The sequence below is a fragment of the Amblyraja radiata genome, chromosome 17, assembly GCF_010909765.2.
Source record: "Amblyraja radiata isolate CabotCenter1 chromosome 17, sAmbRad1.1.pri, whole genome shotgun sequence".
NCBI classification, from domain to species: domain Eukaryota; kingdom Metazoa; phylum Chordata; class Chondrichthyes; order Rajiformes; family Rajidae; genus Amblyraja; species Amblyraja radiata.
The window spans coordinates 36,926,721-36,951,074 of NC_045972.1; the positions used below are offsets into that span (position 1 = coordinate 36,926,721).

Consider the following 24,354-nt stretch of genomic DNA (forward strand, 5'->3'; position numbering starts at 1 on the left):
CTGCCAGACCCGCTGTGTTACTCCAGCATTTTATATCTATCTGAACTAAACTAAAGTTTGATTTGTTGCTGGACTTCAGTATTCATGCATTTCATTCTCAATCTGATAACAAAAAAAAAAGTAATTTGGCTTATTGTTCTCTGATAATGTCACCGAGCAGCTGTGGAATAAATACTGCTGGCCAAATTGAATAACACTCATTCTTTTCAGCCTGCCACCCTTAATACATTCTAACCACAGTGCAATAATGATGCCTTGGAGCTGGAGACCATTTGCAGGCACTCACCTTTCTGAGGAGCTCAAGGTCCTGGAGGTAGAAGGAAATGTAGAACAAGGCGGAAAAGCAATTGACAAAGCGAAACTGAAAATGAAGAGCAATATTAATCATTGTACTTGGACTTTAAATATTTTAATAGCAGCACTGTAAGTCATTATTAAGGATATCTGAAACATTTTATCTTTTCATTTTTTTCCAATGGAAGTAACCTTATTTGGTTTAATGATCCCTTTTACGTATGAAGGGTCCAAATGTAAACCCCAAAGTGCCAGGAAGAGTATGAATGCTGCGGTGAACCACAAGCTATTTTATATTGACTCAAAATAGATGTCAGGCTTCAATCTACACCTATGTAGGGTGTGATAGCATGGCCAGCACCATGGACAGCACCGGGCTGCTGAATAACACCAGCACCCTGGACAGTGCTCTGGGCTGAGTTCAGGCCGCAGTCAGAGGAGCAACTACTGCATCCAATTAGCTAGGGTTGGATCAACTCACCAACATCTCATCTACCCTATTCCTTAAAAAACAGCCAGGAGGGGCAGAGGAGAAAGCCGTGGACTCCCCACGAACCCTGCCTCTCTCCGCAGGCTCAAAGCAACACTGAGCTGCTGGGACAAGCCCAAGACCGCCAGTGCCCCCTCACCTGCCCACTGATGTTGAAGGCCTGCACCCCCACGCGGACACAGAACTAACCATCGCTGTGAATAAACCTCTACACGTGAGTTTACCCCACCACGTGTGTGTTGGTGAAGTCAGTGTTGACCCGGCATCTTCCCCGATGCTACAAAGGATTCGCTTGTCAGCGCCTGGACACTGAATAAGGCTTTTTGGGTACCATGAAAATATTGGGTCCTGTTCCAGGCCCAGGGCAACAACATGCCAAGGACCCACGCCGTGGACCGGACCGGGAACCCACCCGGGAGGTCGGGCTCGCCCGCCGTGCACCAGGAGCCTGCCCAGAAGGACCAGCTTGCCTGCCGTAGACCGAGGGCCTGAACCCTGTGGATGGTCTCGACAGTGGAGTGGACCGCTGGAAACCCTGCAACGGCCTGGGGCACCGCTGGACCGGGCCCTGCTCTCGGAGGCCAAGCACGTGGACCGGACGCGGCCTACAGCGGGGGGAGCATGGTTGATGACCAGGCCAGCCCTGCAATGCCGACAGGTCAACGAGCCTTCATGGGCAGGTCAAGCACCCTGCACTTACTATATGGATAGCACAAGTTTGGAGGGATATGGACCAGACACAGGCAGGTGAGGCTAGTGTAGCTGGGACGTTGGCCGGTGTGGGCAAGTTGGGCCGAAGGGCCTGTTTCCACTGTATCACTCCATGACTATGACTAGGACTCTACAACTGAGATGCTTATCTAAGATGTATCTAAGTGCTTACGTATAGTGATGCTTGTACTGAACTATATACAAAAATACATTTCACTGTACCTCATTACATGTGACATTGAACCATGCACCTCCTACCAGTAGCACGACATACAGAATAAGCATAGACACCATTACCATTCCAGGCCTTCCACTACACTTCTTCCCACCCTGCTTCCTGCAAAGACTCTATCCCCTACTTCCAATTCCTCCGTCTACACTACATCTTGCGCCCAAGATGAGGTGTTCCATACTAGAACATCCGAGATGTCCTCATTCTTTAGGGAATGGGGGTTCCCCTCTCCCATCATAGATGAGGCCCTCACTAGTGTCACCTCAGTACCCTGCAGCTCTGCCCTTGCTGCCCCTCCCCCTAGTCGCAACAGAGACAGAGTCCACCTAGTCCTTACCTTCCACCCCATCAGACGTCACATACAACACATAATCCTCCAAAATATCCCCCACCTCCAACGGGATCCCATCACTAGCCACATTTTCCCATCTCCATCCCTTTCCGCCTTCCACAGAGACCGTTGCCTCCGCAAATCCCTGGTTAACTCATCCCTTCCCACCCAAACCACCCCCTCCCCAGGTATCTTCCCCTGCAACCGCAGAAGATGCAACACCTGTCGCTATACCTCCTCCCTCGACTCTGTCCAAGGACCCTGACAGTCCTTTCCAGTTAGGCAGAGGTTCACTTGCACCTCCTCCAACCTCATCTACTGTGTCCATTGTTCAAGATGTGGGCTCTTATACATCGACGAGACCAAACGCAGACTGGGAGATCTTTTTGCGGAACACCTTCGCTCAGCCCGCGTGAACCAACCTGATCTCCCGGTTGCTGGACACTTTAATTCTCCATCCCATTCCTACACAGACCTTTCTGTCCTCAGTCTCCTCCATTGTCAAAGAGAGGCTAAACGCAAATTGGAGGAACAGAATCTCATATTTTGCTTGGGCAGTGGTATGAATATTGATTTCTCTCATTTCAGGCAGCCCCGGCATCCCCTCTCTCTCTCGATCCCTCCCCCACCCAAGTTGCAATAGCTTCTAATTTTCGTCCCAAAAAACAGCTGTTTCCTTTATCAGCGTAACTTTTTTGCATATCTTTCATTCATTGTTCTTTATCTCTCCACATTACCGTCTATATCTCTCGTTTATCCCTAACCAGTCTGAAGAAGGGTCTCGACCCGAAACGTCACCCATTCCTTCTCTCCAGAGATGCTGCCTGTCCTGCTGAGTTACTCCAGCTTTTAGTGTCTACCTTCCATTTACTGCACCTTTTGTGCCATAATATTGCACCATGAAGCTGCAGCTGCGAACTTCTCTTGGGCATAGACTGTTGAATATGATCCAGTCAAGGCAGGAATTGGCTCAGCGGGGAAGTTTACGAAGACACCGTGCCTGTTGCCGTGACCAAGTTTTAGTGGGGATTCATAGCTGAGATTTTTCAATGAACTCGAGAGATTTGGAAATGGAGTCAGATCGTGCATGTACTTACCACCAACACTTTTACTGTCAAGTGGTTTTGGAAGGAGGATTCTAATCGATGATTTTCTGGAAGGAAAAAAAGATGCGTTTTTTTAAAGATGCAATGCATTTTTTTTAAAAGAAACCTTATTGTGAAATCTTCCACTCTTGTTCGCCTTATTCTGTCTTCTTCACAGCTTCTCCCTCACACCAGCCAGCACCATCAATACACAGCCCCACAACCCTCCTCGCTCTCACCCATCAGTACGTCGCAGTTCCAAGGTTGTGGCAGCTTAGCTTGGCCCAAAACGTCACCCATCCATGTTCTCCAGATGGATGAGCCGCTGCCTGACCCGCTGAGTTACTCCAGCATTTTGTCTCCATTGTAGGATCATTTATGTCTACCTACTGGTGGGGAGGGAAAGGGGAGGGGGGACGCCGCTGCCACGAATATCAACACGTGGCGACACTTGTGTACTGTCGGGGCTGCATGCAAAACAAAGCATTAAAACTAGGTAGACAAAAGTGATGGAGAAACTCAGCGGGTGCGACAGCCTCTATGGAGCGAAGGAAATAGGCAACGTTTTGGGCCAAAACCCTTCTTCAGAATGGTGTAGGGTGGGGGGGGGGGTGAATCTCGGTACCCTGGGTATGTGACAATAAAGTACTCTTCATTCATTCATTCATTCATTCATTCATTCATTCATTCATTCATTCATTCATTCATTCATTCATTCATTCATAAAGTGCAGATTTGGCTTCTGTTCCTTGTTGGATGTAGAGGATGGCACCTTTGACACAGCAAGACTCCCCTCAGCACCACAGCCTAATTATATGTCTTAAGTATGGAGTGCACTCCCTTCTGACTGAGGGAGGAGTGTGCAATAACTGGCTGGTGAAGTTGGGCCACCCCATTACGACACACACTGTCAAAACGGGAGTAATAGGTCAAATACAAGAAGATTGGCACAAGGTTAGATTAGATTAGATTAGATATAATTTATTGCTACACAGCCAGGCTGGTGGAAATTTGGGTTGTCTGCAGCGATACAATAATAAAGAACACACAACCACAATAAAACTGTAACACAAACATCCACCACAGCATTCATCACTGTGGTGGAATGCACAAAATTTGGCCAGTCCAGGTTGTGGGGCAGTTTAAGAAGGGAGGGTGGCCCAGAAAAACATGCTGCATCCTGGAATTTTAGGTCATGGAGTGTTATGATGTGGTAACAGGTCCCTCAGCCCAACTTGCCCACACCGACCAATACGTCCCATCTGCACTAGTCCCACCTGCCTGCGTTGGACCATATCTCTCTAAACCTATCCTATCTATGGATCTGCCTTAATGTTTCTTCAATGCTGTGATAGCACTTGACTCAACTACCTCCTGCTTAAACGTTCCACCTTCTTAAACGTTGTGATAGTCCCTGCACCAGTTTGTTGCCATGTGGCCTGGGAACGTGCATCTGTAGACCCACACAATCCTGAAGACACAAATAGTTTGTCAAGGGCTTCCTATAAAAGCAGGGCTGGTGGGCCTTGTTATCATTGGCATTGTGCAGCCATGTGACTACATTGAGCGCCGCTGCCTCACAGCGCCAGAGACTCAGGGTTCAATGCCGACCTCAGGTGCAGTCTGTGTGGAGTTTGCAGGTTCTCCCTGTGACTGGGTGGGTTTCCTCTGGTTTTCTCCCACATCTCAAAGATGTCTGGGATTTTAGGCTAATTGGCCCTCTGTAAATTGTCGCTACTGTGTAGTTGAATGGGATAAAAGAACGAGTGTGAACAGGTGATCTATTGTCAGTGGGGAGTTAGTGGAATGGAGGGCCTGTTTCTCTGCTGTATCCCTGAACATGCAATGGTGTTCCGGGTGTGTCGGGCGAGGATGTGAGAGTGGGATAACATGGAACTAATGTGAATGGAAGATCAATGGTCAGTGTGGACTCGGTGGGCCGAAGGGCCTGTTTCCCTCACGCTAGCCACCACCATCAACAGACATCCCCACATCCCTCCCGCCCCCACTCATCAGAACGTCCCTGTTTCGAGGTTGTGCCGCTTATTTTGACCCAGAACGTCAACTATCCATTTTCTCCAGAGATGTTTCTTTTAATCAGATCTGAACTCAGTTCTCAACACACCCTTACCCCATTCCGTAAGCACTTCGGCGACCATCTTGTGCAGGATGTTGAGGCCAGTGATGTAGAGAGCGTGTAGAATACTCGGTAGATACAACACACAGTTCCAGCAGTTTTCATGTTCACTGTAAAAGCCTTTGACCCACGCCTCCAACCTGAAGAATAGATACGTCCCGTAGAGGGCGAAGGCTAGAAACAGACATAGGAATGGAACGGAGACCAGCCAGATCTTCACTTTACGTTTCCACGCAGGGTAATAGGGCTGGTGGCGAAGGGTGATGGGGTTTGTGCCCATCGGCCCCTCGTAACCCATGCGGGGCTCCTCAAATTGACTGTTCATCTGCAGCGTCCCCCAGGTGTAGGAGAGGACAAAGCTGTGGCGCTTCCACAGTTCCATGATCACCGTCGACCAGATTATGTTGAAAACCGAAAACAGGATGCATTTATCTACGGTATCCATTGATAGAGCGACCACTATGGTACCAAAGATCGCCATTGGTGCCAATGAACAGGTGAAGAATTCTAGAAAACTGAAGTACATGGCTACAGAGCCACCATAATACCTGTAGATGGAATCTGTAAGAAATAATTCACGGGATAAATGAAGCAATAAATAATCACAGGGCAATAAAACTGTGAACTATCTTTCTTATTGATGGACACAAAATGCTGGAGTAACTCAACGATTTTGTCCGGATTAAAGGAGGTGCCAGACTACCAGTAGCCAGTAAATAAGTGGTGGATGTGTGTTGGGAAAGACTTTAGATATAGTTGGTGGCACTCTGAAAGAAAGAACCAGGATTTGGGGGACAGTGAGCTGACCATCACATAGGGGTCAGATGCAGCCAGTCTTGCTGCTTGTACCGGCTCGGAGCCCACGGCCGGTGGAGTCAGAGCCCGCGGCTGACGGGGCCCGCGCGCTGCGAGTCGACGGAGCCTGCGGCTGACGGGGCCCGCGGCTGGGCCTGAGTCGGCGTCCAGAGAGGACCCGGCAGCGATAGTTCAGAGGTCGGTGCGGCGGTTGATGGGGGCGCTGACCGACGGACAAGGAAGGACCACGTGGAGTGAGGGCGTCGTTACCGGGGAAACGAACAAAGGAGGACTCGGCATGTGGGGGACCCGGTTTGGGGGGGACCGCTGCGAGGGAGGGGTGGGGGAGGAGGGGGGGAACAAAGCGGGACCTGGCGCGGATACTGTGTACACTTTGTAATGTTGTCAGCGCCCTTTTGTGGTGACTATTTGCATACCTTGGGTCATGCAAGCAAAGGATATCACTGTGACTTGTCACATGTGACAATAAAGTATTCATTCATTCATTCATTCAAGAGTTGCCAACGTAGATGGGCTACCCCCAGAGAGTGTCTGCTCACCGATGGGCTGCAGTGTCAGCTTCCTGTGGGAGTACCAGCATTTTTCCAGCTCACTCAACATTTCCTCCTGGTGTAGAGGATAGAAGCCGAGCAGAATCTTGCTCTTCTGCAACCTGTTAACTGAAGACAGACTTGTGAGAACAAGCCCGTGGACATTCACCAAAGCTGTCAGATGCATTTGTTTAAGGCAACCGTGATTATTACATATTTTGCTTCAAGGTCCTTTAAATGAAACATTAAACTTGCCTCAAGACAAATTAGCCAAATTAACCGAAATTTGAAATTGAGTTTATTTTTCTTCTCACATTTCATATTGGCCAGGTTGATCCCGTTTATTTTGCCCATAACTCAGCTCAACCTTGTGGATCTGACCCGCTGTATCAACAGTGCATCAATCTCACAGTCAAGAGTCAAGTGTGCTTTATTGTCATATTGCAAAAAAAATTAGTTTATGAACCATCAAGAATTTCCTTCTCCTCAATGCAGCTCGGCCCAGCAGCTAAAGCAAGCGATTCTCCTGTGTGGAGACAGGCAGACACAACACGTGTTCTTTCCACTGCTCTATGAAACTTCATTAGCTCAAGGGCAGGAGGGTTGACATGCAGGAATAATGGCCAGTTAACTCTGGCCTCCTTGCCTTTGGGACTAAACAGCCTGTTTTTATATTCCCATTTTCTGATCAATGTTTTCCCGAATATGTTTCTCTCACATATTCAGGCGTTATTCTATTAATTGATTGGTTGAAAAATACAGCGTGGAAACAGGCCCTTCCACCCACCGTTTCCTTGGCGACCATCAACCGCAGGTTCACGCCTGTTCTATTTTATCCCACTTTCTCATCCACTCCCTACACATTAGGGAGGATTTTACAGAGAGGCCAATTAACCTACAAACCTGCACGTCTTTGGGATGTGGGAGGAAACCGGAGCGCCTGAGAGAAACCCACACGGTTACAAGAACAACATGCAAACTCCACATATTCAGCACCTGAGGCCAAAGTTGAACTCAGGTCTCTGACCGTCTGAAGCAGCAGCTCTACCAGTTGTGCCACTGTGCTGCTTTTTACATACTGTGTACACACATACACATACACATACACACACACACATATACATACACACACACACATACACACACACACATACATACACACACACACACACACACATACACATACATACACACACACACACACACATACACACACACATACACACACACACACACACACACACATACATACATACACACACACACACACACACACACACATACACACACACACACACACATACATACACACACACACACACACACATACATACACACACACACATACATGCACACACACACACATACATACACACACACACACACACATACATACACACACACACACACACACACACATACATACACACACACATACACATACACACCATTATTAATTGTGAGATGTGAAAACTCACACCTCCAGATTCAGGGACATTTCTTCCCAGCTGTTATCAGGCAACTGAACCATCCTATCAATAACTAGAGATCGGTCATGAGCTACTATCTACCTCACTGGAGACCCTTCGACTATCTTTAATTGGACTTTACTGGACTTTATCTTGCACGAAACGTTATTCCCTTTAACGTATCTGTACTCTGTGGATGGCTTAATTGTAATCATGTGAAGGAAGAAACTGCAGATGCTTGAAAACACCAAAGATTGACACAAAATGCTGGAGTAACTCAGCGGGTCAGGCAGTATCGCTGGAGAGAAGGAATGGGTGATGTTTCGGGTTGAGACCCTTTTTCACGCTGAGAGTCAGGGGAGAGGGGAACTAGAGATATGGAAATGTACAAAGAACAAGGTATGAAAAGGACAAATCAAAGCCAGCAACGACCCGGAATGTCACTTATTATTTTTCTCCAGAAATGCTGCCTGATCCGCTGAGTAACTACAGCATTTTGTGTCCATCTTCAATTGTAATCAGGCATATTCTTTCCGCTGACTGGTTAGCATGCAACAAAAGCTGTACCTCACTGTACCTCGGTCCATATGGCAATAAACTGATCTAAAATAACCTAATTATAAAAATGCACAGATCGTACATGTTGCTAATATTTTTTGTTGGATTTATTCGTGAACTAAGGCTACTAGAAAACAATTGTATGTGAACTGCTGGCTGTGAACCTTGCCGTGAATCAATGCAAACTGCAATGTATGGATCACTGCTGAGTTTCCAGAGGCGTCTAACTTGTGAAAAATGAAATGTCAAACATTACCTATATTTCAAAAGAGTAAAACTGCTAAGTATGGTATATAGCTGTTTCGCAGTCTCAGAACTTACAAATTGCTTCTCCTGGATAGAGCGACGTTGTGGGATAGCCTGGCACATACTTCTCATCCACGGCTTTTATGTTGCCCAGTGTTCGTAGGATGATGAACTGACACTCGGCTAAAGTCAGAAACTCATCGATGTTATCTGAAAGGAAGGTACGGGCATGAAAAGGGCGGTCAACAGCAAAGCCGTGATAGCTGGGCGGCACATCTACTTTCAATGTGAGAAATGGTACCTGAGTTTTCAAAGTTTCTCCTGTCCCGGTAGCAAAAGGAAATCATGGAGCCATCTTTGTAGAGTTTGTAAAGTCCGAGCACCTCGGCTGCCCTCAGGAGGACGTGTCGAGATGCGGAGACAAGGAGCATGTTCCCCTCGTCATCTTCACCAGGATGGACCATCAGTTCAGCACCTGGTCAAGGAAGAGGAGAGAGGGTCTAACAACAGCACCATTGATACAGGTACAGTGAAAGGCCTGGATAGAGTGAATGTGAAGAGGATGATTCCACTAGTGGAAGAGTCTAGGACCAGAGGCCATAGCCTCAGAATTAAAGGACGTTCCTTCAGGAAGGAGATGAGGAGGAATTTCTTTAGTCAGAGGGTGGTGAATCTGTGGAATTCATTGCCACAGATGGTTGTGGAGGCCAAGTCAATTAATAATTTTCAGGCAGAGGCAGATAGATTCTTGATTAGTACGGGTGTCAGGGGTTATGGGGAGAAGGCAGGAGAATGGGGTTAAGAGGGAAAGATAGATCAGCCATGAATGCATGGTGGAGTAGACTTGATGGGCCAAATGGCCTAATTCTGCTCCTCTCTCACTTATGAACTTAGATGAAGCAAGTATTTTATCAAATTGATGTCATCCTCCCAGTATGAAAGCACTGAGGAAGTGGGGGGGGGGGGGGGGGGGGGGGGGGGGTTGGAGGGCTGAGGAGTTTATGGGAAAGGGAACAGAGATGGGAGGACAAGAGGTGGATTAGAAACACAGGTGGTAAAGGTTACCTGTAATTTAAAAAATCAATGCTCATACTATTATATTGTGGGCTACCAGGTGGAATACGAGGTGTTGGACTTTAGACTAGAGATACAGCTCAGAATCAGGCCCTTTGGCCCACCGAGCCAGAGGGAGATTTTGGGGAACAGTGGAGCACAATCATAGCGAGTGATAGTCATAGCGAGATTTTAGACTTTGGACTTTAGACTCACAGAGTGGAAACAGGCCCTTCGGCCCACCAAGTCCGCGCTGACCAGCGAACACCCTATACACTAGCACTATCTTACACACTAGGGATCATTTACAATTTTATCGATGCCAATTAACCTACAAACCTGCACATAGTCATAGAGTGATACAGTGTAGAAGCGGGGCCTTCAGCCCAACTTGCCCACACCGGCCAACATGTCCTAGCTACACTAGTCCCACCTGCTAGCAATCCCTCCAAACCTGTCCTATCCATGTCCTGTCTAAATGCTTCTGAAACATTGGGATAGTCCCAGCCTCAACTACCTCCTCTGGCAGCTTGCTCCATAGGAGCAGGGAGGTTCTACTGCAGTTGTACAGGGTCTTGGTGAGACCACACCTGGAGTAATGCGTACAGTTTTGGTCTCCTAATCTGAGGAAAGACATTCTTGCCATAGAGGGAGTACAGAGAAGGTTCACCAGACTGATTCCTGGGATGTCAGGACTTTCATATGAAGAAATACTGGATAGACTCGGCTTGTACACGCTAGAATTTAGAAGATTGAGGGGGAATCTTATAGAAACTTACAAAATTCTTAAGGGGTTGGACAGGCTAGATGCAGGAAGATTGTTCCTGATGTTGGGGAAGTTCAGAACAGGGGGTCACAGTTTAAGGATAAGGGGGAAATCATTTAGGACCGAGATGAGAAAAAACATTTTTCACACAGAGAGTGGTGAATCTCTGGAATTCTCTGCCACAGAAGGTAGTAGAGGCCAGTTCATTGGCTATATTTAAGAGGGAGTTAGATGTGGGCCTTGTGGCTAAAGGGATCAGGGGGTATGGAGAGAAGGCAGGTACAGGATACTGAGTTGGATGATCAGCCATGATCACTCCTGCACCTATTTTCTATGTTTCTATACATCCACCTCCCTTTGGATCAGATCCTATTAAATCTTTTCCCCTTCACCTTAAACATATGGCCTCGATTCACCTACTCTGGGCAAGAGACTCCGTGCATCCTATGTCTTTGGGATATGGGAGGGAACCGGAGCAATCGGAGAAAACCCACGTGAACACAGGGAGAATGTACAAACTCTGTACAGAGAGAGGTGGGATGGCGGTCAGTGAAACGAGTGGCTCAGCTGAATATGAAACTTCAGAAGTGGTGTTTATTTAAACGCGCTGACCAAAGGTTGATTGGCACTCTCATACCACCAGCTATCTTCTCCGCCTGGATCCTGGACATCAGCCATCTTTTGGTTTCCACACTGATGTCCTCACTCAGCTCCAAGGCGACCTGCGGCTGCACAGGCAACGATGCACAACATTTACACAGCGGCCTGGTCCACGACCCCATGGCTGCTGGCTGCAAGGGAGAGAACACAGAGAATTCTTCAGTCAGAGGGTGGCGAATCTGTGGAATTCATTGCCACAGACAGCTGTGAAGGTCCTCAATGGATATCTTTAAGGCGGAGATTGACAGATTCTTGATTAGTCAGAGTGTCGGGGGTTTTGGGGAGAAGGCAGAAGAATGGGGTTGAGAGAGAAAGATAGATCAGCCATGATTGAATGGTGCAATAGACTTGATGGGCCGAATGGCCTAATTCTGCTCCTTTCACTTATGTATTTATGTCTTTCCTTACTGTGCCAGCATACTGTTTATTCCATGAATTGACATTGATAGGTGCCATTAGTTTGATTGAAAGAAACATTCGGTGTTTCTGTGGGTCAACCAATTAGTGACTCTTTCAGCTGCAGTGCAAATCCCAGACATTTCCAATCCCTCTTTCTCATGTTCTTACACTTGCTTGCCTCAAGTGGATGCGAGATTATACAAGGACGATTCATAGGGCAAAATAATCACGGGAAGTAATTCTCATCCTCAAAGACCTTTTATTAGTGCGGGTGTCATGGGTTATGGGGAGAAGGCAGGAGAATGGGGTTGAGAGGGAAAGGTAGATCGGCCATGATTGAATGGCAGAGTGGATGATGGGCCGAATGGCCTAATTCTTCTCCTATAATTTATGACCTTATGAATTAACTGAGTAGACCTGGTGCATTACAATGCTGGGATATATTCTTCACCTTGTATCTTCTGCTTTGCTCCACCTATTATACTTGAGATTGGCTGAATTGTATTTATTTTAGTTTAATTTAGTTTAGATACAGCGTGGAAACAGGCCCTTTGTCCCACTTATTGGATGCCGACCAATGATCATCGATACACTGGTGCTATCCTATACACTAGGGACAATTAACGGCTGTGGAAAGCATCTTGTCCGGAAATATTACAATCTGGTTTGGGAATTGCTCTGCCCAGGACAAGAAGGCTCTGCAGAGAGTAGTGCGTTCGGCCGAACGCACTATGGGAACTTCACTCGCCCCCCTGCAGGAACTATACATCAGGAGGTGCAACTCCAGAGCCAATAAAATCATGGGAGACCCCTTCCACCCATGCAACGGACTGTTCCAGCTGCTACGGTCAGGCAAACGCCTCCGTTGCCATGCTGTGAGAACGGAGAGGTTGAGAAGAAGCTATTTTATATGAATATTTAATATGAAAAAGAACATGTGATTCTGTTACATTCTGTTTGCAGTTTGTTTGGTTGTTTGTTTGTTTGTCTTTTTGCACAAAGTCCGCGAGCATTGCCACTTTTCATTTCACTGCACGTCTCGTATGTGTATGTGACGAATAAACTTGACTTGACTAGATTACCAGAAACCAATCAACCTACAAACCTGCATGTCTTTGGAATGCGGGAGGAAACCGTAGCACCCGGAGAAAACCCAGACAGTCACAGGGAGAACGTACAAACTCCGTACAGACAGCACCCGTAGTCACGATTGAACCCGGGACTCTGGCGGCGTAAGGCAGCAACTCTACCGCTGTGCCACCCTCTTGTAAAATCAGATGGGGAATAGATGGGGTGAATGCACAGTGTCTTTTGCCCAGAGTAGGAGAATCAAGAACCAGAGGGGATACGTTGAAGGCAAAAGGGGAAAGATTTTATAGGCGCCTGAGGGGCAGCTTTTTCATGTAGAGAGTGGTGAATATACGGAATGAGATGCCAGAGGAGGTAGTTGAGGCAGGTACTATAACAACATTTAAACAATGCTTTTGGGCACAGACTCGGTCAGGCAGCAGTTCTACGGCTGCACCACTATTTGATCCGATTGAATAGCGTGCAATACAACGCCTTGTGCTGTACCTTAGTACGCGTGACAATGATAAACCTAGAGCTTAGCACTAACAATAATCGAAGGAATACAGTGCTGGCTACGGTGTATCACGCGACCTCTTCATGTGAATGGTTTACGTGAAGGCTGTAAGTGAAGCTGTTCGTTTTGCCCGCGGCTTTACAGATAAGTAGGCTGTTGCTGTTTGCAAGATCCATTATGATTGCAGTTGTAAAGCAAAACTAACACCAGTCATAACTGAGTCATGAATATGACCTGGTCGGTGACTGCTCTGAAAATAGTCAGGGGAAGCTGAGAAAAAAAGCAAGCAGTTGCTGCCATACCATTAGTCTTGTGTATTTGTTATTGATATGCTACTGCTTCTATGGCACCAACATCTTTGTAGAGTTGACCTCATCTTAAACGTCCTCCTTGAACTCTGGTGATAAATGGAATAAAGAGCCACTGATGCATCTGTCGCTATGATAATAAGGAAGCTGTGGAAGACCTCTGCCAGTGCTCATCCCAGAGTGATGAATCGCAGTTAAAAAGCGGAATCATTTTTCACAGCCTGTCTCAGTGTCAGACGCACGCAGCTGGTGCATCCAATTAGCAGCTGATGTATCTTGAGATCAGTTAGTCTGGCAGCGTTTCCTTGCTGTGCTGATGAAGTGGGGGAAGGCACACATTCATCGTTGATCCCATTCACATCGCCCCAGCGTTGATCTCAATCGTTGGAGGGTGACGAGTGACTGGAAGGGCCTTTGGGTCTTGATGTGTTCCTGTTGGATTTTTTTAGTCCCGAAACTGCCTCAAAACCATCCACCTGGCCCGGCGGACCGCGGCCAACAGGGGGCGATCCCGCCGAGCCGGACCCTCGCGGCCCGACTCGAGACCGGAGACGGGGAAGAGGGGAGCGACAGATGCGACGGGAGGGGAGGGAACCGGGATGTGGTCTGGCCTATCGCACCCTCGCGGTCGGCTGCGGAAGGCGCTCACGGGTGTTCGGGCGAGGAGAGGGACGTCGCTTCGCGGGCTGAGCCGGTCGAGGGCGACAGAGGTGGCCCTACAGCAGCCTGGGGCCTACCTAGATCGGGAGCTGCTCCAGTACATCGAGCACGTGGATGGCGTAAATGCGCCAAAACATGGCGACTCGTGCATATGTGATCTAGAATTTCACCGTGCAGGGCCCACGCGATAATAAAGCACCGTTGGTGGAGTATCTGAATTGTAAACCAGAATGGGAAGAGGATTACAAGGGAACGCGGAATTGTAGAGATTTAAACCAAATAGGGTAAAAAAAATGGCACAAAATGCTGGAGTCTGCAGAACATGGATGGGCAACGTTTCAGGTCGGGAACTTTCACATGATTTCACACTATTTCTTTCTGAAGAAGTCAGAAGGGTCCTGACCTAAAAAAACACATGGTCTAGCCATACTCTCCAGGCCTGGCCAGCTCAGTTACTCCAGCACTTTGAGCCTTTAAAAAAAAAAAAACGCACCTGCAGTTCTTAGTTTCTACTGAATATGATATTTAGAGTTTAGAGATACAGCTTGGAAACAGTCCGCTCATCCCACCAGGTCCGCGCTGACCATCCCACCGGGTCCGCGCTGACCATCGATCACCCATACATTAGTTCTATGATATCCCAATTTTGCATCCTACACACTAGGGACAATTTTACCTAAGCCAATTAATCTAAAAACTTGCACATCTTTGGAATGTGGGAGGAAACCATAGCAGCCGGAGAAAACCCATGCGGTCACCGGGAGAACATGCAAACTCCACACTGTAGTCAGGGTCGAAGCTGGATATCTGCTGCTGTGCCATCGTGCCACCCTTTCACAATATATTGCTCCTTTCAAAATAATTCTGACTGTAAGTTTTCTGGTAAACCCATTTAGAGAGATCATTGAGATACTCCAGCATTTTGTGTATATCTACTGTTGAAGTTATGTCATCATCTGAGCTAGAGACTGTCAGGAAATTTGCCTCACCCACACTGTTACAGCTACCAATCCATCGTTCACAGTTTTATGCTTGTTTTTCAACATTTGCAGTGATTTTCATCATCTGTGTTCATCTATAGACCCAGCATCTGTTTTTTGTGTCATTTTCTTTCTCCTGACCTTGGTTTTTATTTATCTCCGTTTATTTACATTACCTCTGGAGCTGCTGCAATTATCAAGCTGCCACCACCACCTCTCAGCTGTCTCTTTTGGTCTTTGTCTCTTCACAATCCTTCCCTTTCTTCTCTCCACCTCTCCTTCACTGCAACATAAAGCATGTTTGTTTCTGTTCAGTTTAGTATACAGATGCAGCCTGGAAACAGGCTCTTCGGCCCATCAAGTCCACACCAACAAATGGTCACCTGTACGCCAGTTCCATCCTACACACTAGGGACAATTTACAGGAGCCCAATTAACCTAAAAACCTGCATGTCTTTGGAGGGAGCACCTGAAGAAAACCCGCATGGTCACAGAGAGAACATGCAAACTCCACACGGACAGCACCTGAAGTCAGGATTGAACCCGGATCTTTGGCGCTGTAAGGCAGCAGATCTACCCGCTGCGCCGCCATGTCACCCAAACTCTGCTCTTGTTGGCAAGTCAAATAACAACAAAAGCCAACGTAAAGTTTGCTTTCTTAGTTGATGGATTAATTGTTTGAATGATTGTTTGAAAGATGCAGCACGGAAACAGGCCCTTCGGCCCAACGAGTCCACGCCGACCCATTCACACTAGCTTTATGTTATTCCACTTTCTACATGTTAGGGGCAATTTACAGAGGCCAATTAACCTACAAACCTGTGCATCTTTGGGATGTGGGAGGAGACCAGAGCACGGAGAAGAAACCCTGGGAGAGCATGCAAACTCCACACAGAAAGCATCAGGATTGAATCTGAGTCCCTGACGCTGTGAGGCAGTGGCTCTACCACTGTGCTGCCTTATTTTGGGGGGAGAGGGAGAGAGAATCAGCTTCAGTGTGAATCCATGTCAAAGGTAGTTAGAGTTTGTTGGAGAAGGTTGGAGACTGGTTTCATTTCACCTCAGGGTGCATGAAAGCTGAAGGAGCAAGTGGCCATGAAGCCCCACTTTCATGACAGCCCTGTTAGGCCTGAGCCAAAGTGGGGAATGCAGTAGGATCTAGGTGGTGGCAGTGGTCTGGGACAATGCAGGTGTGGTCCACAGCTGCACAGGAACCTAGAGCCATAAGCAAGGAAGACAGACACAAAATGCTGGAGTCACCCAGCGGCTCAGGCAGCATCGCCGGAGAACATGTCTTAGCGGCATTTCGGGTCGGTACCCTTCTTCAGACTGATTGGCCTTCCAAAGCTTGGCAAGGGGGAGGTGGATACAATACATTAGTGAGGGGGTGGTGGGTTTAGGTAATTAAACAACCATTTCACCTTCACCTTCCCCCGTATTTAAGGATAAGGGGGAAATCTTTCAGGACCGAGATGAGGAAAACATTTTTCACACAGAGAGTGGTGAATCTCTGGAATTCTCTGCCACAGAAGGTAGTTGAGGCCAGTTCATTGGCTATATTTAAGAGGGAGTTAGATGTGGCCCTTGTGGCTAGATGGATCAGGGGGTATGGAGAGAAGGCAGGTACAGGATACTGAGTTGGATGATCAGCCATGATCATATTGAATGGCGGTGCAGGCTCGAAGGGCCGAATGGCCTACTCCTGCACCTATTTTCTATGTTTCTATGTCTACCCTTCTCCGATCACATTTTGCGCCTCTTCTTTCCTTCTCTCCTTATCTCAGGCCTTTTGTCTTCTTCTCATCTCTGGCCTTAAGGGCCTGTCCCACTTGGATGACCTAATCCACGAGTTTAGAAGACCCTAGACGAAAAAAATGTCAAGGTCGTGTTGACTCGCCAAAGTAAAAGACCTCCTACGACCTCCTACGACTATGTCTACGACCTCCTACGACTATGTCTACGACCTCCTAAGACCCCCTTGACCTCAGTCTTCCACACCTAAGACCAACTACGACTAGCTACGAGTGGAAAATGATCACATGATAAAATGATGTCATGTTTGCATTTTTTTTCTCGGGCCAGTTACCAACCTACGACTACCATCACGACCTACTACGACCTACCTACAAGTAAAAAGCATCAATTTGTTTCTATGCCGACCTTTTTTTCACTCGTGGACACTTTTTATTAGGCCCGCTGAGTTACTCCAGCTCTTTGTGTCCACTTTTTGTAAACCGGCATCTGCAGTTCCTTGTGGCTACAACAGGTAAAAATCTGCTAAAAGCAAAGAGATGCCAAAGCACTGGGAACCAACATGCAGGTAAGCGATGTGACAGAAATGTGATATTTGCAGAAAAGAGCTCAAAAGATGACAAGAATATCAAAAAGTTGGTGGCATCTCGAGCGTAACCCTGCCAGGGCATCCACTCTCTCAATAGCATGCGTGGAATAAAGAGAGAGTCTGTAACTTTTTGATATTCTTGTCATCTCTCGCACTCTTGCAGCCTTTTTGCAACAATCGCATTTCTGTCAGATCCCACTTCCAGGCGACTGGCAGCTTCCCCCTCATCCATCTTCCTCATCGCCCCCCTCTGTCGACACTATCGCTTGCTGCATTTAGATTACACTGTCTGTTCGGCTTAACGGCATGTCGGTTCCCAGCGCCTCAGGAATCCATCCCAATTGCATTGTCAGTCAGTGACAAGGAGCCAACTCCTGCAGGTGTAAAACTGTCCACAGAGACAGTGGATGTAAAATTGCTGCTGCAGCCTTAACTTGCTTTCTGGCTACAGAGCTGCCGTAAGTTGTCTCAGCATTGGCACGTCTACCTAGAGCCAACAGACAGCCTGTTTGCCACTCGCAGACTTTTACATCTTGTACACACAAGGAATAGCGGAGCCTCTGCCGGCGGCAGCGGTAGAGTTGCCGCCTTATAGCACCAGAGACCAGGGTTCAATCCAGACTACAGGTGATGTCTGTACAGTGTTTGTACGTTCCACTGTGGCCTGCGTGAGTTTTCTCCGGGAACTCCGGTTTCCTCTCACACACCAAAGTCGTACAGGTTTGTAGACTAATTGGCTTGGTAAATTGTAAATTGTAAATTGGCCCCAGTATGTGTAGGATAGTGTTAGTGTGCGGAGATCGCTGGTGGGCCGAAGAGCCTGTCTCCACACTGTATCTCTGAACTGAACTAAAGGTATACAGTGTGGAAACAGGCCCTTCGACCCAACTTGCCCACACCGACCAACATGTCCCATCTACATTAGTCCCACCTGCCTGCGTTTAGCCCACATCCCTCTAAATCTGTCCTATCCATCTGCCTGTCTGAATGTTTCTTAAATGTTTCGATAGTATCTGCCTCAACTACCTCCTCTGGCAGCTCGTTCCATACACCCACCACCCTTTGTGTGTAAACGTTACCTCTTAGATTCCTATAAAAATCTTTCCCACTTCACCTTAAACCTATGTCCTCTGGTTCTCGATTCCCCTACTCTGGGCAAGAAACTCTGTGCATCTACTCAATCTATTCCTCTCATGATTTTATACACCTATATAAGATCATCCCTCATCCTCCTGCGCTCCAAGGAATGGTGTCCCAGCCTGCTCATCCTCTCCATGTAGCTCAGACCCTCGAGTCCTGGCAACATCCTCGTAAAATGTCTCTCTGCCCTTTCCAACTTGACAACATCTTTCCTGTAACATGGTGCCCAGAACAGAACACAATACTCCAGATGCGGCCTCACCAATGTCTTATACAACTGCAACATGACAGCCCAACTTCTATACTCAATACTCTGACTGTTGAAGGCCAAAGTGCCAAAAGTATTTTTGCCCACTACTTTTGTTGGAGTAAAGTGTTGGAGTAACTCAGTGGGTCAGGCACCATCTGTGATGGAAAATGGATAGGCGATGGTTTGAGTCGGGACACTTCATCAGACTGATCAGTCTGAAGATAGACACAAAAAGCTGGAGTAACTCAGTGGGACTGTGGGACAGGCAGCATCTCTGGAGAGAAGGAATGGGTGACATTCCGGGTCGGGACCCTTCTTCAGACTGAAGATGGGTCCTCACGCGGAACGTTGCCCATCCATTCCCTCCATAGATGTGTGGAATAAAAGCAGGGCATTGTGGTGATCTGACCAGGGGCTGGCTCAGCAATACAGATGATCATATCCGGATGCTGTTTGTGTGTGAATATTCAACTCATGCAGCATTTCCTCATTTTGTTATTTTACAAAAGACACAGCCCATTGTAGGCAAACAGCCTGTGGCTGTTAATTTAATATATGTTAACATTATATTATTTAATATATTATTAAAATAATGTTAATTTGCATATAACATCAACATGAAGGGTGATGGGTCCCGACCAGAAACATCAACTCTCCATGTTCTCCAAGGATGCGGTCTGTCCCGCTGAGTTACTCCAGCACTGTGTGCCAATCCTTGGCGCCCGGAGAACCCGCAGGATCGGTGGACCGAGCACGCGGGCAGACCGGATTTTGGACTTTGGAAATGGTGCCAAAACATGGCGGTGTCTGCATTTGTAAATATGCAAAAAGAATTTCACCGTGCAGTTGCACATGTGACAAATATCTCACCATTGCATCATTGGGTGGAGAAAACTATTTGCTGGTTTCCTATTTTATAACAGCTACAATACAAATGGGCTTCGATATTGCTATTCATTTTGTGACATTTATGAATGTAAAAATTGCCCAATAAATTGAAGCAAAAAATTGAACCACCTACTTGTTTTATAATATCTAGAATAAATTATGAGGAAAATAACAGGCCACCACGCAGTGTAGTTTAGTTTACTTTAGTTTAGTTTAGAGATATCATGTACCATGTGTCTATACACTGTAAATGGCTCGATTGTAATCATGCATTATCTTTCTGCTAACTGGATAGCACGCTTCAAAAACATTTCCCTGTACCTCGGTACATGTGACAATAAACTGAACTGTAAACTGTAAGGATACGGCGTAGAAACATGCTTTTCGGCCCATCCATTCCCTGCATATCCAGATGCCTTTCAAAAAGTATTTTAAAAGCCACGAATGCATCTACTTCAACCATCACTCTTGGCACCAGCCTCTGTGTAAAAAACACTTGCCCGACACATCTCCTTTAAACTTTGCCCCTTGCACCTTCAAGCCATGTCCTCTAACCTTTGATATTTCTATCCTTACGTACATGCTTTACAGCTTCATCAGCCTAGATTCAATCCTGACCCCCGGTGCTGTCTGTGTGGAGTTTGCGTGTTCCCCCTGTAACTGCACATGTTTCCTCCAGTTGCCCTGTTTCTTCCCACATCCCAAAGGCTTGTGGGTTTGTAGGTTAATTGGCCGGCTTAAATTGCCCCAACTGTGTAGCTGAGTGGGAGGTTTTGTGGGGAATTGGTGAGAATGTGGCAGGAATAAAATGGGATTTGTGCAAACGGGTTGCTGATGATTTGGGCAGATTCAGTGGGCCGAAGGGCCTGTTTCTGTGCTGTATAACGTCATGACTGTTATCAGGCAACTGAGCCATCATACCAACAACTAGAGAGCCATCCTAAGCTACTATCCACCTCATTGGAGATCCTCGGACTATCTTTGATCGGACTTTACTGGACTTTATCTTGCACTAAACGTTATCCACGTTATTCCCTTTATCATGTATCTGTACACTGTGGATGGTTCGATTGTAATCATGTATTGTCTTTCTGCTGACTGGTTAGCATGCAACAAATGCTTTGCACTGTACCTCAGTACACGTGACAATAAACTAAACTAAACTCAACTTCATGTCTCCGTTCACAGAGATGTGTGTGTGATTCCATGTATATCTGCACGTGTGTGTGTGATTCCATGTATATCTGCACGTGTGTGTGTGTGTGTGTGTGTGCTCACTGTTTTCTCCTCATCTGTCTGTGCACACGTGTGTGGCATTGTCTGGAGATAAGCGACACTGTGCTCTCTGATAATTACGGGATTAATATCACTTGCACCACTGAATCCTATTACCGATAATCCAGGATTGAGAGGGTCTATTGTGAATGAACAGGGATGGAGTCAGAATTCAATGAAAAAGGCAGATAAACTTTGAATACTGAGAGGAAATAGTTTAGTTTTAGTTTAGCTTAGAGATACAGTGTGAAAACAAGCCCCTCGGACCACCTGGTCCGCGCCGACCAATGATCATCCATACACTAGTTCAATACTATACACTAGGGACAATTTACAGAAGCTACAAACCTGCACGTCTTTCGAACGGGAGAAGAAACCGGAGCATCCGGAGAAAACCCACGCGGTCACAGGGAGAAAGTGTAAACTCCGTACAGACAGCACCCGCGGTCATGATCGAACCCGGGTCTCGGGCGCTGTAAGGCACCAACTCTACCGCTGTGCCACCGTGCAGCCCACGTAGAATAGAAAAAGACTGGGTGACAATAAGCCGCTCAGATAGTAATTCAGGCATGCTGCCATCAGAGCTGACTGCTGTTACATTGCGGTACAGTTGCAACTAGATTTGATGGATTGCATGCAGGTTCAAATGTAACTAAACTCATCTCACTACTTGCTTTGCCCATATATTTTGTGCCGGGTAGAATAAATCACTGGCTTGTGACTGCACTGTGCTTCTGGGGGTTGCAGCAGCCTGTAATTCACAGGGGCCGATATCTCTACTACGTTGAAAGTTTTGTATGAATCTCACTTCTCCCCCAGTTTCCTGGATTCTCCCTCTAGATAAGATGTTACTCAGTGAAGCAGATCTGCACTGACAGTCAACAGCACAGTGTTGATGAATGAACGTCCCTCCCTCCCTCCCTCCCTCCCTCCTTCCTTCTTTTTCTCTTCCTCTTCCATCAGAGCAGTTAATTGAACATGTACTATATTCAGAAGATGGGCACAAAAAGCTGGGGGGACTCAGCGGGTCAGGCAGCATCTCTGGAGAAAAGGAGACCCTTCCTCAGACTGAGAGTCAGGGGAGAGGGATACTAGAGGTGTGCAAAGGTACAGAACAACTCAGAGCCGGAACCGATGGCCAAGGAGCCCACAATGGCCTGAAGAAGAGTCTCGGTCCGAAACGTCACCTATTCCTTTTCTTCAGAGATGCTGCCTGACCCGTTGAGTCAAGGGCCTGTCCCACTTGATGATTTTTTTCGGCGACTGCCGGCATAATTGACTGACGTATCTGGTCACCCAAACAATTAGCGGTATGACGCGGCGTGATATGGCAGTGGCGCGGCGTGATGACGTATGACGCGCGGTGTTTTTTCAAGTGTCGCAACATTTCTTTGTCGCCGCTGGATTTTGAAATGTTCAAAATCTTTTGGCGACACTGATATGACACCGGCAGTCGCCAAACAAAATGCCAAGTGGGACAGGCCCTTTACACTTCAGCGTAAACCAGCGTCTGCAGTTTCTTCCTACACATGTACTGCTTTCAACTCCAGAGGAAATACACGCGCACAATATTCTTTAGTGTTGTTCATGATAGCTTTGTTCCGCTGCACATAGTGCGGAGCTCACGGAAACAGGGAGCTGGAAACTGAGCATCCAGGGTGATTCTGGCAACTGACCAACTGTCCCCAATACCACAGCCCCTTTGCACGCCAACTAACTGCTCTATCACATGAAGCGCTGCTGAGAAGGGCTGAGACCCTTGTCCAAGCACCTGCTTCGGAAACACGAACAACACAAGGCAGATTTGGGCACGGCAGGCAGCTGGAACAAAAGCATGGGAACCGACAACTCACCTCAGTCTACTTCATGCTTTTCTGTTGCAGAACTGCTGTCACGTTAGGTGACTACGCCCATTCTCCCAGATAGACTGGTTATAGATCACACCCTGCACAAATATTTAACCATTTCTGTCTGGTAGCTTCTTTAGCCCTCAACCTTGTTTTGTGCACATTCACAGGTTGTTGGTCAGTAATGCGTGAAATACAGCTCAAATAACATACCATTTTCAAGAAGGGGGACAAGGTTGAATGTGGAAACTACAGGGGCATCTCGCGCCTGTCAACAACAGGCAAAGTCCTAGCTCGTGTCCTCGCAAACCGACTTTTACCACTGTCTGCGGAGGTACTCCCAGAATCACAGTGTGGCTTCCGCCCATCCAGAGGTACAGCAGACATGATATTCACAGCACGCCAACTCCAGGAAAAATGCCGCGAGCAAAGGCAGCCATTGTACATCACCTTCATAGACCTAACAAAGGCTTTTGACTCGGTGGACCGCCAGGCTCTTTGGGGCATACTATCAAGGTACGGTTGTCACGACAAGTACATCAGAGTATTAAGGCTTCTACATGATGGCATGTCGGTCATCAGTGCTCAGCAACTGCGGCTCTGAGTCCGAGCCTTTCACTGTGAAAACGGAGGTCAAACAGGAATGCATCATCGCACCCACCCTGTTTGTCATCTTCATTGCTGCCACACTTCACCTCATTGGTGAAGAGCTGCCACAGCAGATCCCAATCCTCTACAGAATTGACAGTGGGCTCTTCAACCTTAATAGGTTGAAGGCCAAGAGCAAAGTCAGTAACACCGCCATCATGGAGCTTCAGTATGCAGACGACTGCGCCATTGCAGCATACTCTGCGGAAGACCCTCCAGGGCATCCTGAATGCCTTTGCCAAGGCACACAGAGCCATGGGCCTAGCCTTAAATATCAAGAAGACCCATCAACCTCCACCCAACCAGCCGTCTACCCAGCCCACTATAAAAGTGGACGACACCACTCTTGAAAACGTTGACCACTTCCCCAACCTTGGCAGCATTCTTACCTCAAAAGCTGTCATCGTTTGAGGTCGACCATCGCCTGGGTTGTGCCAGTGGAGCCGACGCCAGACTCAGGAAAAGAGTCTTTGAAGACCGAGTCCTAAAGGCTCAAACAAAACTGCTGGTCTACAGAGCCGTTGTCTTCCCCACCCTGTTGTATGGAGCCGAGTCATGGACCACCTACAGCAGGCACCTGAGAGTCCTGGAACAATACCATCAAAGATCCTTACGAAAGATTCTGAGGATCAGCATGGGAGGACAAACGCACCAA

The 24,354-nt window shown here is 47.3% G+C and overlaps 1 protein-coding gene across 4 annotated transcripts in view; it reads right to left on the reverse strand.

Moving 5' to 3' along the window:
- The window catches only part of LOC116982757 (anoctamin-10-like), a 44,308-nt gene extending 21,189 nt beyond the window's left edge, over positions 1 to 23,119 (reverse strand). The window contains exons 1-10 of one of the 4 annotated variants that reach the window (XM_033036170.1): positions 23,058 to 23,119; positions 15,487 to 15,593; positions 13,665 to 13,759; positions 11,356 to 11,509; positions 9,201 to 9,374; positions 8,975 to 9,109; positions 6,636 to 6,755; positions 5,275 to 5,841; positions 3,156 to 3,211; positions 287 to 361 (exon numbers count right to left, since the gene is read on the reverse strand). In XM_033036170.1, coding sequence (XP_032892061.1) covers positions 287 to 361; positions 3,156 to 3,211; positions 5,275 to 5,841; positions 6,636 to 6,755; positions 8,975 to 9,109; positions 9,201 to 9,374; positions 11,356 to 11,509; positions 13,665 to 13,667 — 1,284 coding nt within the window. In that variant the 5' untranslated portion in view covers positions 13,668 to 13,759; positions 15,487 to 15,593; positions 23,058 to 23,119. The other 3 variants (XM_033036172.1, XM_033036171.1, XM_033036173.1) reach the window with 3 other exon arrangements.
- Between the last annotated feature and the right edge of the window lie 1,235 nt (positions 23,120 to 24,354).